The sequence below is a fragment of the Pipistrellus hanaki genome (genome assembly GCF_964339955.1).
Source record: "Pipistrellus hanaki genome assembly, chromosome: 13".
Lineage (NCBI taxonomy): Eukaryota > Metazoa > Chordata > Mammalia > Chiroptera > Vespertilionidae > Pipistrellus > Pipistrellus hanaki.
In genome coordinates this window covers 43,581,243-43,598,381 of record NC_140515.1, presented here as the reverse complement: position 1 = coordinate 43,598,381, position 17,139 = coordinate 43,581,243, and the positions used below count along the sequence as shown (strand labels likewise).

The 17,139-nt window shown below is 42.8% G+C and overlaps 1 protein-coding gene across 5 annotated transcripts in view; it reads left to right on the top strand.

Moving 5' to 3' along the window:
* THRB (thyroid hormone receptor beta) overlaps positions 1–16,901 on the top strand; it is a 280,496-nt gene extending 263,595 nt beyond the window's left edge. For all 5 annotated transcript variants that reach the window (XM_084902973.1, XM_084902971.1, XM_084902972.1 and 2 more), the window contains 4 exons: positions 1,289–1,494; positions 5,746–5,892; positions 9,474–9,732; positions 12,090–16,901. In XM_084902973.1, the coding sequence (XP_084759099.1) occupies positions 1,289–1,494; positions 5,746–5,892; positions 9,474–9,732; positions 12,090–12,331 (854 nt within the window). In that variant the 3' untranslated portion in view covers positions 12,332–16,901. The remainder of the gene's footprint in view (positions 1–1,288; positions 1,495–5,745; positions 5,893–9,473; positions 9,733–12,089) is intronic.
* Positions 16,902–17,139: the final 238 nt, after the last annotated feature.

The window sequence follows — 17,139 nt, the reverse complement described above, 5'->3', positions numbered from 1 at the left end:
TTACACCAGCGGCTTTAATTACTCTAATAATAAAATAAGGACTGCCATTCTGAACGTGTGGCTACTCTTGCCAGGCATCAAGGTTAATGATCTCTCCTGGCATAAACTTTTTGCACATCAATGAAGCATTCCAACCTTTAGTGTTTAAAAAAAAAAAAAAAAAAAAAGGAAGGAAAGAAGGAAGGAGAAAAAATAAAGGAAAGAAAGAAAAAAGGAATGCTTCAAGGATTTTTTTTTTTCCCCCTTGAAAGAGGAAATCATCATGGCTTATGTTTATGTGACTAACAGGGTTCTTTCAGCTACAACAAAAATATCTGTGGAATGTTCTGGTTTGCCCATTAAAGAAGACAGCAGGGGGAAATTTTTAAAAGGAGGAGGGTTGTGTTAGGGTGTTAGGCTGCAAATCCAGGGTTAATCCCACCTCCTGCTGAGCGTATTGTCTTTATCTTTTAAAGGCTTTTATCCATTGCCAACAATATGCCTGACAAAGGTATATGAAAATGACTGACCTAGAACCAAATACTTAGATGTGTCACTAAAACGAACTGTTATTATGAAGTATCCATTTTATTGTTCTATTGAGAACTTAAAGATACGAATGTTAATGAGGTTTAAAAAAAAAAACTCAGTGTTAATAGAATCAGAGGTATGGAAGGGGAGTGAACTGAGGATTCTCAGGGAAAAGGGGAGAGGGGGATGTGGGAAGAGACTGAACATAAACTGTGCACCTATGGATGAGGACAATGAGGGGTGGGGAAAGGGCAGTGGGTGGGGTGGGAAACTGGTGGAGGGGAGCAATGGAGTGGGGGAAAAAGAGGAAAATTTGTAATAATATGAACAATAAAGATTTATTTTATAAAATAAAATAAAATAAAAAAATAAAATAAAAAACTCAGTGTTAACCTAGACTAGGTGGGACTCCATTCTGAGTGCACCTTATTTGCTTGTGAATTCAGATTGGCTAGACAGACTCATCTGGGAACCTGTGGGTAGGATGGGTTTGTCCTCTTCCTGCTTCACTCTATTTAGGGCCACCTTCTGTGTGATTGGGATGCCCAATATTCAATAGCTTTGTTTGGAAAAGCTGGCTAGGCAGGCCCTGGGAGTTTGGTGCCTGGGCTTATATTTGGCTAGTCAATGGCAGTGTGCTGCCCAGGGAGAAAACGCCCCAGTGTGACCCACTCTGTGGGCCCCACCGAGCCGTCTGCACACCATTGGTCCTGGGACATGCAGTCTGCCACATGCCTACGAGTATCTGTGTGTTTTGCTCCCTCTCTCCTTCTCCCAGTGGTACTGGATGATAGCAAGCGGCTGGCAAAGCGGAAGCTGATTGAGGAGAATCGGGAGAAGAGACGGCGGGAGGAGCTGCAGAAATCCATCGGGCACAAGCCAGAGCCCACCGACGAGGAGTGGGAGCTCATCAAAACCGTCACTGAAGCCCACGTGGCCACCAACGCCCAAGGCAGCCACTGGAAGCAGAAGCGGAAATTCCTGGTGAGGCTCCCAGCACAGCTGAATAGAGGTTGCGTGTTGGCACTTTCTGCCTCATCTCACTTAGTCCTCACAGCCCTGGGAGGTGAGGTGACCAGCCCATCTTACTGAGGACTCTGCAGTGCTGAGAAGTCAGGAGATTGCAGAGCCAGGAATGGAATCCAGTTCTCTCTGAGAGCAAGAGTCCCTCCTAGTGCTACTGTTTGTGGGTCCCTAGATTCCAGAGCATTTCCTAAGGCCACATTATCTGTTTGCTTTTGCTTCTAGTCGTGAATTAATTAGTAAAATCATTGCCTGCCAGCTTTCCCTTTTATGCTCATTTCTTCCCTCAGATGCCCATTTATATACATACTTAATCCACTAAACTCACTCCAAAATATTCCCTTCAGAATAACCCCCAGAACAAAGTATTCCTTATCTCAAATGCATTTTTATGTCAGTAGAAGTCAAAATGTTTAGCTTAAATTCTCTCAAGACCAGGAAGGAAAATGTGAAGAGGAAGTATGGATGAGGGTGAAGAGGGAGCTTGTAGAGAAAACAGGACTTTCAGGACCCTTAGAGTATCATTGTTTGATGTTTTTATAAAAGTGGCTCACCCCATTATCACGTTACTAGAAAGTGGCTGAGCCAGGCCCAAGGCCAACTCAGGTCTTCTGCTTCCAAGTCCTGGCCCTCCACCCACCTCACCAGATGGACTACCCATCCCACCACCAGCTGGTGTTTCACCATCGCAGAGACTGACTCCTGCTCTTGGCTTATGAGTATCTCGTTGAGCCCTGCATCAGACATTCGATGAGTTTATTTTTTATCTCCAGGGCACACGAGAGTACCTTTCCACCCGAACAAGAAAGTATAATGGTATAACTGTCCTCCTACCTCAACATCACCATTATAACAGGATTGGTGTGTGTGTGTGTGTGTATGTAGGAAATTTGGGGAGAGTGGAATCTTACCCATAATTCACTTTGTTGACGACTTCCACCAACAATGTTAGCAAACATGATTCTAAGAGCTGACATGAAATGTATATTATGTGTAGCTGCTTGATCTACAAATTGCCCCCTCTTTTTTTAAAAAATATATTTTATTGATTTTTCTTACAGAGAGGAAGGGAGAAGGATAGAGAGCTAGAAACGTCGATGAGAGAGAAACATCGACCAGCTGCCTCTTGCACACCCCCTACTGGGGATGTGCCCGCAACCAATGTACATGCCCTTGACTGGAATCGAACCTGGGACCTTACAGTCCACAGACCGACGCTCTACCGCAGAGCCAAACCGGTTTTGGCAAATTGCCCCCTCTTGATCCAAATACAAATAACCACTTCTTTAGGCCATTTTTCCCTTAGAAGGGTGCTGGGAGAGATCAGAATGCTTCCACTGTCCCGTCTATCTCTACCATGAACTTCATTTCTATCAGCCAATCTCTTTCTGTGCCTGGGATCGCTCCTGCATCTTGGGGGACCGACCATGTTCCATTCAGCATTGTAACCAGGTTCTGCCACACGTGGTGTTGAAATTTGTGGTAGCTCTTCACCAAATTGGCTGCCATTAGATTCTTTCCTCCTTGTACACACAGCCCATTCTCCCATGGAGAGGTAGAGTCTATTTTTCTCTCCCCTTGCATCTGGTCTGTGATTCCTTCAAACAATGGATTTGGGAAGAGTAACCACTCAGGCTGTCATAAGAAGCCTTGTAGTTTCCATCTGATTATCTTGGAGGAGGAAGATCCCTTGTCTCTCTGAGGGAAGCTAAATGCCATGTAAAATAAAGTACACCTACCCTGAGAATTGCCATGCTCTAAGGAAACACAAGCTAGCCATATGAAGAGGTTCTCAACCCGGCACCAGAAATGTGAGTAAAGAAACCTTCAGATGACACCAGCTTCTGGTGTCATATGATGACAATTGTCTGAGGGACACCAAGTGAGAAACAAGTATGCAACTGAGACTATCAATCCCCAGAACTCTATGAGAGAGTAAAAATGTGTTGTTTTTAAGCCACTACATCTTGGGGTAGTTTGTTACGCAGCGATGGCTAACCAGAACAGAACTCAATACATATTTATTAAACAAAATATACAGCTCCACCAGCCCATATCCTCAGAGACAGTACAGTTAACCCATGTCTCAGCCAGTTTACAAATACATATTTACAAGTATTCCTTGCAGAAGAATGACCTCGATTGAGTACTTATGCTCAGGATGAAATTTTCACTCTTTTAGTTGGTGAATTACTCCTACAAGGACACTAGGAATCCTTCATTAAAGTCAGCTTTGCTAAATGGCATTCGTGTCCTGAATAGGCTTCTACGCATTAGGATTTGTGTCTCCTATTTAGTAAGACCCCTTTTTTTGCTTTCAACACTGCTATACATGTTACTTCATTTATTTTCATGTGATAATGGCTCATTTTGCTCTGAAATAGAGTTTGAGGAGGCCTATTATGCTAATAATAGGATAGTAATGTATCAAAAGGGATTAAAATATATTGGCACAAAAGCTAGAAGTATTCATTTATCTGGAATGGGTAAGTAACTTACTCCCTCAAAAGAATTTCTTTATTGTTTTTTGTCCTAAGACCAGGACTCAAGTCAGAAATAGAGAGACTGGTGATTTCACCTGGGTTTCAAACTCTTACTTGTGCTGAAAAATAAGAGTCATTGGCAAATAAGCACTTTTGCAAAAGCCATGCAGATTTTCCTAATTCTAAAGCCACACTGTACAACTGTTTCCAAAAACACTTCCATCATATAATTTTCTAGTTTTCTCCATCCACTCAAATGCTCAATTTAATCACCAACAATTTGCAAGTGACGACAGTGATGGTGAGGAGTCCATGTGGACTGAGAGAGGAGCAAGACGTCTTTGGTGCCAGTCAAGGGAAAGCAGTCTCCCCACCAAGAGTAACTCACTTTTACCCTCCCAGGGGCAGTGGGACATTTGGTTTGGAGTGAACCCTCCATACCAACAACATTGTTGTCTATTGGCATTAGTATTGTGTGTTGACATGTGTTATTATTCCAACCCCTTAGTTCCCAAAGGGATGGCTTTTGAATGGATTTTTCACCCAAAATAAAATGTGACCATCGGAACCAGAGCCTGCCTGCCTGCTTTTCCCCTGGCAGAGCTACTGTCTGATTTCTCACATACTTGAATGGGGTAGCCTTGAAAAAGGAACATGAGCAAAAGGCTCAGACAGGATGAATGACTTGGCTATGTGTGGTCTGTGTAGACAGAACAAAATACAAGTGCAATCAACTCAGGAAGGCTTCTATCACCCACGCAGGAAGCAGTGATGACCACAGGAGATGCATGGAGGCCACACCATGGCAGTCACCGAATGCTAGGCTAGGGAGCTAGACAGCTCCAGTGGGCATTGGGAGCACAACCACCTGGGGGCTTGCTACAATGTTGATGCTGCACAATTGAGTCTGAAGAGAGAGCTAAGATTCTGTATTTCTAAGAAGTCCCCCAGTGACACCCATGCTGCTATACCACCCTTTGAGCAGCAAGACTGTGGATTGTTCTTAGGCAAGTGAATAGCAGATAAGTGCCCTCAGGACATTGAATACTAGTAAAATCCCCACTCTGCCTGAGGGTGTGCCAAGTTTGCATGGCTCAGTTCCTATAGGCAGTCTAGGACACCTTCTCAGCCTGCTGTGACCTCCTCCAACTGGAGTCTGTAAGCAGACAGGATACTGATCACCAGCTGGGTGGGAAACAAGAGTGAATCCACAGGGTGCTATCTGCTGGGGCTCCCACACCCCCGCTCTCTTACTGCCCATGCTGAGCCCACCTCGCACACAAAGATACTCATCAGAATGTGCAGCACTCTGAGAATGCCCCAGAATGTATGTCACCTGGTGTGAGTATACACCCTTTGTGCTTTCAGAGGTAGAGCCCAAATTCCTCTTCTCTCTCCCTTTCTCTTTCTCTTTCTTTCTCCTCTCTCTCTCTCTCTCTCTCTCTCTCTCTCTCTCTCTCTCTCTCTCTCTCTCTCTCTCTCTCTCACACACACACACACAGGCACCAATTTGTGAACAGTATCACCGAGGCCTATTACAGCAATGGCCAAGACATATATCCTTGCTCAGAGACATACATGGACAACTCTACACTTAGTTAATAAACTGGGTGCAAACTGCAAACTGTACAGATTGGCTGTCCAGAAGAGATTTTTCTTCCCCATCAGAAGTAGGATAAATAAAGATTCCTTCAGCTTCATCATTTAACTCTTTATCTCTCCTCCTTAGCCAGAAGATATCGGACAAGCACCGATAGTAAATGCCCCAGAAGGTGGAAAGGTTGACTTGGAAGCCTTCAGCCATTTTACAAAAATCATCACACCAGCAATTACCAGAGTGGTGGATTTTGCCAAAAAGTTGCCTATGTTTTGTGAGGTGAGGAAATGATTGCTTTTCTTCTGCATTTTTTTCATCATAGATCCATCAATTTCCAGGAATACTGAGTATTATTTATAATTTAATATTACCTAAGAGGGCTAGTCCTATGAAAGTAATGTCAATTCAAAAGGAAAATGCATTCTTTCGTTTATACTTTCCCACCCTTTCAGTCAGCATTCATTAGCTTCTCCACGTGAGGTCAACAAAGATCCTATTCATCCACTTGACTCCAGGCATAGGAAAAGATAATAGCAATTCTTGCCGAAACTGGTTTGGCTCAGTGGATAGAGCGTTGGCCTGCGGACTGAAAGGTCCTGGGTTCGATTCTGGTCAAGGGCATGTACATTGGTTGCGGGCACATCCCCAGTCGGGGGTGGGCAAGAGGCAGCTGGTCGATGTTTCTCTCTCATCGACGTTTCTAACTCTCTATCCCTCTCAATTTCTCTCTGTGTAAAATCAATAAAAAAATATATTTTTAAAAAAAGATAATAGCAATTCTTGCATTTATTCAATACCTATGACATCCTAGTTACGATGCTCAAGTTTGCCTACATTAAATACAATTATTGTAACAGATCTGCAGGGTGGTTTAATTAACCCCATTTCACAGATGGGGAACTTTGAGGTCGAAGTGATTAACTTATCTATATGTGGGGCAATGGTTTGAGTCTTAGTCTATATTCTTTTTATATACCCCAGCAAGATGACTGTGTGGTTGCCTTTTAATCCTCAAGAATAGAGGAGGATCCTTACAGAGCAAAGATTTTAAGATCTCCTTAAGTACTCCCTCTTTCCATATAAGCTCACCCTTTCTTGGCCCATCTTCAGGGCACCTTGAGAAGCTCACCTACCAAATGTCAGACTTGCCCTGTGGGACACTCATCCCTAACATTAGCAGTTCTGCCCTGTGGTAGCTGAGAGCATAGGTTCTGCAGTCAACCTTATGGGCAAGAATCCTTGATGAGTTATTAAATGTCTTCCAACCTTGGTCATCTCATCTTTTTTTTAATATGTATTTTTATTAATTTCAGAGAGGAAGGGAGAGGGAGATAGAAACATCAATGATGAGAGAAAAATCATTGATTGCCTGCCTCCTGCATGCCCCCTACTGGGGATAGATCCCACAACCCCAGGCATGTGCCCTTTACTGGAATTGAACCTGAGACCCTTCAGTCCGCAGGCTGACGCTCTATCCACTGAGCCAAATCAGTTAGGACTGGTCATCTAATATTTAATGAGACTCATAATAGGATCTACCTCTTAGACATGTTGAGAGGTTGATATGGGATAGTTGGTGCTTTGAGAGTGCCGGGTCATAAGTATTTCATAATTTTAACTATTAATACTATTATTATTTAATTCATTACATTACCATCTTACCTCTACCTTCTTTTTTGAATCAAGTGGGGTTGTGTTTTCTGAAAAATTTTTCCTTTGATAAACCCCATCAGGTGCCAATCCATTGCTCTTCACATCTCCAAGGGGACCCAGAAGAATACCAGGTAGAGAGGACCACATAGTGCTGTGAGCCTCTCACCCAAGCCACTGAGTAATACGTGAATCTAGTTTCACCTAGAAAGAAGCTGAGTTTCCTCACAGGGAATGACTCTGCCCCACCTTGACTTCCAGCCCATTTGTGTTCTTGAGTTTGTAATAATGGAAGCCCAGCTGGAGTCTGACAGATCTCAGACATGATGGAGACACTTCTCATTGACAATTTTTGAGCCTCCACAGAAGCCATACCCCGAAAAACAGAGCAATGGGCTCCAGGATAGAGGTGTTTGACCCCCAGACCCAGCTGAGAGAGAGTGTGTGCCGCCCTCTTATCCCAGCTGCACTGAGGTGGGGGCGGTGAGTGCTGGAGAAGGAATCTGACTTATATCCATATTTGGTATGGAGCGTTCATTCCTCTGATGGTCTTTTTTTTTTTTAAATAAACACTTATTAAAATTTAGAGAATATTACAAAAATAATACATATTCATTGGAGATTCATACAGCATGATAAAGGCAAAGGTTCATGGTAATACCACCAAGAGATAAACTGCTGAAATTTTGGAGCGTATTTTAGTCTTTTTCAAATAAGCAAACATATATATATATATATATATATATATATATATATATAGAGAGAGAGAGAGAGAGAGAGAGAGAGAGAGTATAATGTGTATTATACTAGTATATATTATTTTTATTGTATATGTATTATATATATATTTACACACATATAATATATATACTCTCATTCTGCAGTAAAAGCTAAGAAATTTGAAATTATATAGAAAGGAACTATCTAGGTTGAGTTAGTAAAAAAGATGAAATACCCAGTGTTTTAAATGTAATTTAGTAGTATTACCTTTAGTTTTATATAATAAATTGAACTTTGGGTGCTGCCAAGACTGTTTCCCAAAAAAGAATTTGTACTTGCTTAATGAAGAGATAGAGATTATGTATAATTTACATTTCCCTTGTTTATGGAAACCCAGACCCATCCAGAGTACTTCAAAGAGTGTGCTCTCTTCTCTTGGCATTGGACTCCGACAGATAGAGCTTCAAATCTTAGCCTCACTCATAAAACTCTCATGCGACCACCCCTCACATATTCTTCAACCTCTCAGTGCCTGGATGTCCACATCTATAGATAAAATTGGAAGCAGAATATGTAGCTCAGTGCACTGCTGTGAAAATTCAATAAGGGGATGCATATAATCTTGGTATGACATCCAATTCATCAAAAACAAAAAAACCACAGTCTTTCAAACTATTTTGATAAGTATATTTAATTAAATGTTCTCCCTATTCAGAAAATACAACTCTGATTTTTTTAAATTATTTTTCTTAGAAAAATTATTTTGTAAAGTTTGTTATTAATGTTATTATGTTGTCACAAATCCTCATTCATACAGCAACCAAATTAACTAGAAAAGATATCACCACATTGACGAAAAAATACAACATGTGGAGCAATTCTGGTGCCATAAGCACTGAGAATATAACCCTAGGAGCCAGAAGTCTGAATGCTGGCCTCACCTCTGCCCTAGCTCCCTGGGTGACCTTGGGCAAAGCTTTTACATCTCTGTGCCTCATGGGTACCAGGCATCTGTAAGGGACTGTCTAGTCCAGTGCTTTTGAAGAGATTCAAGGAACAAGCTTGCTTCAAAAAACAAAGAGAACCACAGTTGCCAGCTAAGCATAGTGTCATCTGTTGATTCCTGGAGCTATAAGTCAAAAGTGTTGGCAAATTTAACATAAGCACAGCTTTCAAGCAGTTAGTTGGGTTATAATACAAACTCCAGAGTAAGGAGATATAAGCAGTTTCACTCAACTGCTTACTACCAGTTGGAGATCTGTATCTTCCGCCAAAGAAATGCAAACCCCTGAGATTAAAGTCAGTGAAGACTATGACCAACTTGACTGTTGAAAGTCTGGAGCCAAGTAGGAAGGGGAAAGCCACCAAGTCCACATGCTCAAGGAGTTTAGGACGAGTGTCCACCACAGGAAGCTGTTATGATACCGCATGTTGCTCTTGACTAACCTTTGTCCACCTGTTCTTTGCTGATGTGGGCTGGTTCTTTTCAGCTGCCATGTGAAGACCAGATAATCCTCCTCAAAGGCTGCTGCATGGAGATCATGTCCCTTCGCGCTGCTGTGCGCTATGACCCAGAAAGTGAGACTCTAACCCTGAATGGGGAGATGGCAGTGACACGGGGCCAGCTCAAAAATGGGGGTCTTGGAGTGGTGTCGGATGCCATCTTTGACCTGGGCATGTCGCTGTCTTCTTTCAACCTGGATGACACGGAAGTAGCCCTCCTTCAAGCGGTCCTGCTGATGTCTTCAGGTGAGTGTGCCTAGGCACTTTCCTGGGTGTCAAGAGAGTGTGGGTGCTGATTCACATCACCTGATGAGTTTTTAATCCCTCTTCAACTCCAGAATTATAGCTCCCTGGGGCCCTCAGTCCTTCAGTAGAAATAAAACATAGCTTTTCTGAGAACTCCCTATGTGGTCTTGAGGGAACCCCAGCTTCTCTGGGCTTCAGTATCCTTTAAAAATAAAGAAATTGAACTATAAGTGGAATTATATTCCTGGAGGGGGTAGGAGGTTTCAAGGAAATCTTTTAGCTGAGGTTTCTATGATACAAGGACAGGTTGAACTAATGCGGAATCATAGTGAGGAAGTTATTTCTTATAGCTCCTAAATGTGGCAGAGAGATTCACTTTGATGCTGGTCTGTCACCTAACACTAGCTAACCTCCCTTTTAAAAAAAATCTTTACCCAAGGGCATGCTCCGAGAGAGGAAGGAGAGAGAGAGAGAGAGAGAGAGAGAGAGAAAGAAGAGAAGAGAAGAGAAGAGAAGAGAAGAGAAGAGAAGAGAAGAGAAGAGAAGAGAAGAGACATCAATGTGAGAGAGATTGAACCCACAACCCAGGCATATGCCCAGACAGGAAGTTGAATCAGCAACCTTTTAATATATAGGATGATGCTCAACCAACTGAGCCACTCTGGCCAGGACATATCTGTGAGAAATTTTGTCTCAGATAGTTAAAAATAGTCTTTGACCTTTAAAAATGTTTATCTTTTCATAAACAGGTTTAGTACAACTTGAGCATCATCCAAATGTCCTTTCATCTTTTTCTCCATCATTTATATGACCACCTTTATCTTTATGTCTCATCAAGAGACAGCATTTGATCCCGCAAATCCCAGGTTATCCCTTTAAAGGAACACATGAGAGCAATATTGTGTTGAGTTTCTATTTGGATCAAAAATTAAAGGATCCTGTGGAGAATTCTTCTGGCACATTCAAAGGAAAAGAGAAGACAGGGAACCAGGAGAGAGAGGGAGTGAGTAGATCCACAGAGTAGCAACATCAAATATGAAGGAGGAAAACAAAATAAGAATGCACAATTTGCAATTTGAGCTGAATAGGGGATTCCAAAAGCCCATATACTTTTAGATTCAGAAGGGTGAGTTGAGCCAATTAGACCTAATCTTTCCTTTCGGATTAAGCAGAACTTTGTATAGATTTTTACTGATACCGATTCTTCAGTCACTGGACAATTAGAGTGTGAATTTATGTGATTGGAGCTACAAAAAGCAAGCTGAGGAGACCTGGACAAGGGGGGATAGGCTTCCTGGAGCTGAGGAATTCATCCAGGTTTATAAATTACTTTTGTAATTCAAGTGTTTGCAGCCTGGACATTCCACAGTCACCCAACCCCCTGGTGACCTCTCTTCATCACTCTTGAGAAAATGCCTTGAGTCCCCTCCCACAACAGTGAGGGGAGTGCCCAGTCCTTACATTCTCTTGGTCTCCTCTCATTCCAACTTCGCTCTGTTACTCTTCTCTGCACAGGGCAACTCTGGATGGCTCCCATCCCCTTTTCTTTTCCTTTTAACCCCCACCCACAGCCCCACAGCCCCCCCAACACAAGGCAGCTACAGGTGGAACTTTTACTGACATATAAGGGAAGGGAAGGAGTAGTTCACCACAGCCTGGCAAACAACTAAGATCGGATCTGGTGCTTCTTTGTTGTCCCGGGGTTTTCTCATTGTCCAACGCTCCTCCTTTGGCATCCAGGCCCCCCGTTTTCGGTTTCTTTCTGTTCTGTGCATGTCCATGCTCATTCGCCTCTTCCTCCCAGGAAGCCACTGGAACCCCAAAACTGTTCCCGTGGAATGCTTTGTCTGTCAGCTCTCTAGGTGAGGGTTCTCCTTTTACCAGGGGTCTTCAAACTACGGCCCGCGGGCCACATGCAGCCCCCAGGGGAGTCTGATCCTGCCCGCCAGGTTTTTTGGGCAGTGAGCGCAGCCGAGGTGTTACAGTAGGAATTAGTAGTTCATATAGTCCGGCCCTCCAGCTCTCTGAGGGACCGTGATCTGGCCCCCACTTTAAAAAGTTTGAGGACCCCTGTTAGACCATGCACGGAAGGTATTGCCATCCACACCCATGGAGGGGACTGTCTAAACCAGAGGTGATTTGCCGCACAAAGCATTGGTCCCCTTCGTAGCAATTATGCCACGTCCTGGTATTTTGGTGCCCGATGCCCCAGAGTTCATGTGGCACCCATGCTCGCTCCTAGGAGTTGGAAGGTCCTCAGATCTGCCCCCTCTCACATGAAAGGGCTTGAGTCAGGCAAGGCGGTCCCTCTCTTTCCCGCCCTCTGAATTAACATCCATCTTCCTTCGCCCCCTCAGATCGCCCAGGGCTCGCCTGCGTGGAGAGGATAGAGAAATACCAAGATAGTTTCCTGCTGGCCTTTGAACACTATATCAATTACCGGAAACACCACGTGACACACTTTTGGCCAAAACTCCTGATGAAGGTGACAGACCTGCGGATGATCGGAGCCTGCCATGCCAGCCGCTTCCTGCACATGAAGGTGGAATGCCCCACGGAACTCTTCCCCCCGTTGTTCTTGGAAGTGTTTGAGGACTAGACTGGCTGACTTCCTTCTCATAATTCCTACAGCACTACTGGGTGTCATTTCATTCCATTGCCTAGATCTTTTTTTTGTTTGTTCCTCTGTTTCTTTGTGTTGGGAGGGATGGTACAGGGAGCTAGTCCTTGGCGTAGACATGGATGAAATTGCCCCTTGAATGCGGGTACTTGCAACTATTGCATTTTGTTCTCCAGTCCTTTGATGTGAATGCTTTGATGTTTCTACAGCTATGGAGGTGGGGTGGGGACCATCATTAATTCACCAGCACCAAGCCACCACCAGCTCCCATCTGTCCCTGGTCAGAGACTCAAGCAAGCAAAATGGCACAGCAGAAGACGAAAGAAGCCTTAAAACTAAGATCATGTGTTCATCTTGATCCAATTCGGACTTTTGCAGGGCTCAAGTCGGCAGGACACAGACCACCTTTGGTTAGACGTGGCTTTCAGCTTTCTAAGGAAAGATCTGGACAAGTACTGTTCATTCTAGAGAGTGCTGTCTTCAGCACTCTTCATTCTCTCCTGGCAGCCTAACGTGGAATGTATAGAAATATTTGTTCCCCAAAATCAGCGGTTCTTTCACTGGAATTTTTATAATCTTTTGATTTAATTCAAGTTATTCAAGGCATGACTCAAAGCCATGCAGGTACTTGACAGATTGAGAGCAACATGGAAAATCATGTCCTTCAGCGAGCTCAAAGAAATTAGAAGTTTTTGTCAGTGACTCAAGAGTTTCCAAAAATTCACATGTTATTACCTCATAATAGGAAGGCTTCTTCACAGTTAAGGCTCAGAGAACATTTCCATAGAAATTAGGCCTATTTACAGTTGTCCTTTTTCAATGACATCTAATCCACCCTTTCTCAAACTCCTAAAGTTATTAATCCTGATTGCATCTTTGCTGTGCTGACAACAGATCTCCCTATGGATTACATATTCTAATCAAGGAGAGCTAATGAGCTGAAACTGGAGTCCTGTGGAGGACTTCTGAGGAGAGACTAGTGCAGTTACATTCCAAGTTGAAGGAAGCACAGTGATCTGAAAGCACTCTTCATGGACTGATGGTATGAGGATGCTCCTTCTAGTCTTGAATCCTCAAGCTCTTTGCTCTCCTCACAAAAATGTTTCCTAGTCTTCTTTCCCCTCTGAGTCTGTGGCTTGACTATCTCTAAACAAAGATTGGTCCAGCCACTGACGCTCTCTGTCTCTATTAAAGAATTGCCCTAAGGGATATTCTACAGAAAGCGCGCACAGATCATGTACATGAACCCTCACTCACCTTCCCCACCTATCTCACCTCCCCATAACAAACAGTGGAGTAGCTTCTACCCAGAAAACAAATGGTGACCTTGCCTCATCACTTCAGCATCAGAAGATGGGCAAAGAATGTACCCATGCAATTGAATGTATCTCATTCTTCACTGGCGTAGTAGATAACACTATTTTTTAGCCTGCCTTGTACTGCCTTATCCTGGAAATCCTGGGGACAATAAGCCATATCAGTGAGATTTACCTAAAAACAAAGGAAGGAAAGTCACTGTGAAAACCAAGTCAGGGTGTCAGAGTTCTAGCTTGTGCTCTGTCAACTGACAGATTTGTGACCTTGTTAGATTTGGGTCTTGGTTTTCTCACCTTGGCTCCTGATGAATAAGTCATAAACTCTAAATCCCTTCAAATCCTTAATACTCTACTCATTTCAGGGGAGAAAAATCTGGGTCTTTGGATAGTTTCCTTCATAAATTTCTACCTTAATTAGACAAAAATTATGGCCCTCCTAACATATACGGAAATATTTGGTATCGATTCAAAATAAGAATTTGACACACTACTCGTCAACTCTGTAAAGAAAGACAGGACGGCCTTGGAAACACAAGAGGAACGGCATTGAATATCCCAAGAGTGACTGGAAATAATCTGAGAGGAAATGTGTGTGCTTAATGCATTAGAGCAATTACTGGCTTCTGGGGGAAGGAAACCAGAGCATCGCCGTGGAACTTGCTAACCACGGAAAAGAAGGAGGTGAAGAGAATGAAAGTGTAAACATGAAGGTCATGGGCAGACTACCTGCTTTGACTCTATCTACAGAAAGTAAGGTTTCGTCCTCTCTGGGCAGCCTCTAGCCAGTCTCCTTAAGTCTTTGCTTTATTAACATCTCAGCTCCCTCTGTTGACTCTGAAACATAACCCCTTAGTCACCTTCTAGCTCCAGGGCTAACTCTGTGCTTTGTGGAGTGGGGCAGATTTCCTGGAGAAGGCAGTGAGAGGGAGGCAAGCAGGTGGGGTATGGGAAGGTTCACAGACTCCTTGGGCATCAACCTTCCCAGGAAGGTCTCCTCAATCTGTTTGACAGAGATTCCCCCACATATTAGACACACCCAGATTCAAATATAAGTACAGAGCCTGACCTCAAACAAAACTGGAATGCTTTGTGGATTAACCATGATTGGACATTGGCCAAATGATACAGTATATCTACAGTAATCCAGACAGCCCCAAGTAAATTTACATTTGGTCCTCAGCCCTTTAAATGATTGCCTTAAACAGGCAAACCACTGATCTAGTACCCTTGTTTATGCTAAGGAGGACAAGCCTTAATGCACTTCAGGTAGAAAGGAAAAGTTAGGAGAACTCAAAGGATCATGACCCTACTGGTCAAAGTGGCTCGTTTCTTCTGTAACTGATTTAGGAACTTAGTGCATCTCAAGACTCCATCTCATAAAACTCACTTAAGAGGGATTTGTTCTGGATTTTTTTTAAAAAAAAAAAACACTTTTTTATACAGTCCAGACTGTCGAATCAAGTGTGGACCTGATCAAGAAACCCCTCACAGTGGGGAGACATCCCAGTAGGGGCGACCACCGTACAACTGGGATTCTTATTTATAAATCACTTAACTTTTGGGGATGAGTGAGGTGTGTGTGTACGTGTGTGTGTGTGTGTGTGTGTGTGTGTTACCTTCAAGTGTACTTTGCTCTTCAACTTAGATGTGCAGTATTTTCAGAAATAGAAAAGTAAGATCTTTTCCTCTTTACGATTCTGCTCAACACACCATGTGCCACCTCAGAGCTTTGTCTAGTCAAATGAGCCTCTGTCTTCAATGACGCGCTTTGCCGTGTTGATGCCTCAGCCCAGCGCCCAGGGACACCTCTTCGGTCTGCAGCTCTGTCATCAGGGTGGACCACCAGGCGTGGCTCTGCTCTGGCTCTTCCCTGAACAGGTATGCAGGCCTTGGCCCCTCAACACTAAGCCCCTTCCCCGACCCCCCAGACTCAGCCTCCACGGAACTGCTGAGCACCCTCCAGGCATGTCATCGTCGGTGATACATTCTTCTTCTGTGGAACTCTAACCTATCCGTGTCATGTTGACCTTTTGCTGCATGAGTCATAAATTATGAAATCCGTCTGATGGTCTTTGAAATGTAGCCAGCATTTGTAAGGCTAAACCTTTTTCATCAACTGAATTTTAAGTGAGTCACCAAGCTGCAGCTCCTCTTCAAAAAGGAAGAGCGCTCACGGACATTTGAATCTCTGCCCTTTCCAAAGGCTATGGCATCAGGTTCTCAAATAAGCTCGTAATTTTTCCTGTTATTTTAATAATATGGAAAGAGTAGCATAGTGTTTCTTTTGATAGTGATAGACTATAATCCATATTTAAATTTTATAGAGAAGAAATTTTATTGTACTGTGATGTAGATATTTATTATCCAGGTAAGGATTTGCCCGGTGTGTATTTTTTACAATTGAAACGTTTTACTTTAATCTTAAAAAAATATACATTAAAAATATGCGCAAAAAAAAAAAAAAAAAGACTAGGGGGGAAAAAGGTTTGGCCTTATCACAGAATTTTTACTGTGCTGTATAAATGTTTTCAAATGCAGAAAGTGTGCATTTCCAGTGGTGTTCACATTCATGTATGCCGCCTTCAAAAGCAATATCGTGCAGGTAAAACGCTGTTTGTGGCTTTCTGTTGCACAGAGTTCGAACTGACCCACCTTATGCACAAGACAATCAAACATAGATCTGTCCTCCTCAGGATTCAGATGATTCTCAAGTAAATTACGGAGCACAATGTAAGACAAAGGAAGACTATTTCATTACACACGTACTGTCGGAACAGAAAATTTCAGGGCGTGAATAGGCTGACATTGCCCCATTTTTCTGTGGGTTTTCCCCCACTAACTTCACGTTTTCATTCAGTTAGAGAGCCAATTTGGATCTCTATGCTTTTTTCAGAGAAAACACTTCCCCCCACCATCATGTTTTCATGCCCTGAGAATCAGAAAAATGCTACAGAATAGGAAGAGATTGACGGTCATCAGAAGATCTGTGTGTTGCAAACAGTGTTAAGCGATATTGCTAGATTGGTAATATTTTTTTTTCAGCCTAAAACTGTTGAAATCTGTGATCAAAATGTTTTAAACTATCCAAAAAGAAAATTTGTATATTTGGGAAAAATGGATTTTTACATAGCTTTTGTATGCAGATATTAAATTGTAATTATGAATATAGTGGTCATAGATAAAGTCATAAGCTTCAATTCAAAAAAGAAAAAAAAAAGATTATAATGGATGTATTTTCCTGTCTCTTTCTTTAAGTATTATGTTCTAACTAGGCCCAGTATTGCCTACCCTTCTCATCTCCACTGCTTCCAAAGGGAGGGAAATGGGGATGGAACATTTGTTTCATAAACATCTACTAGAATAAGCAAATTTCCTTGGGAGGGTATGGGTGGGGGCAGGCAGGAAAGAGAGAAATAAAAGTCTCATGGGAGAGGGCCACAGAGATGGAATGAGGAGGGAAGACTTAACTTT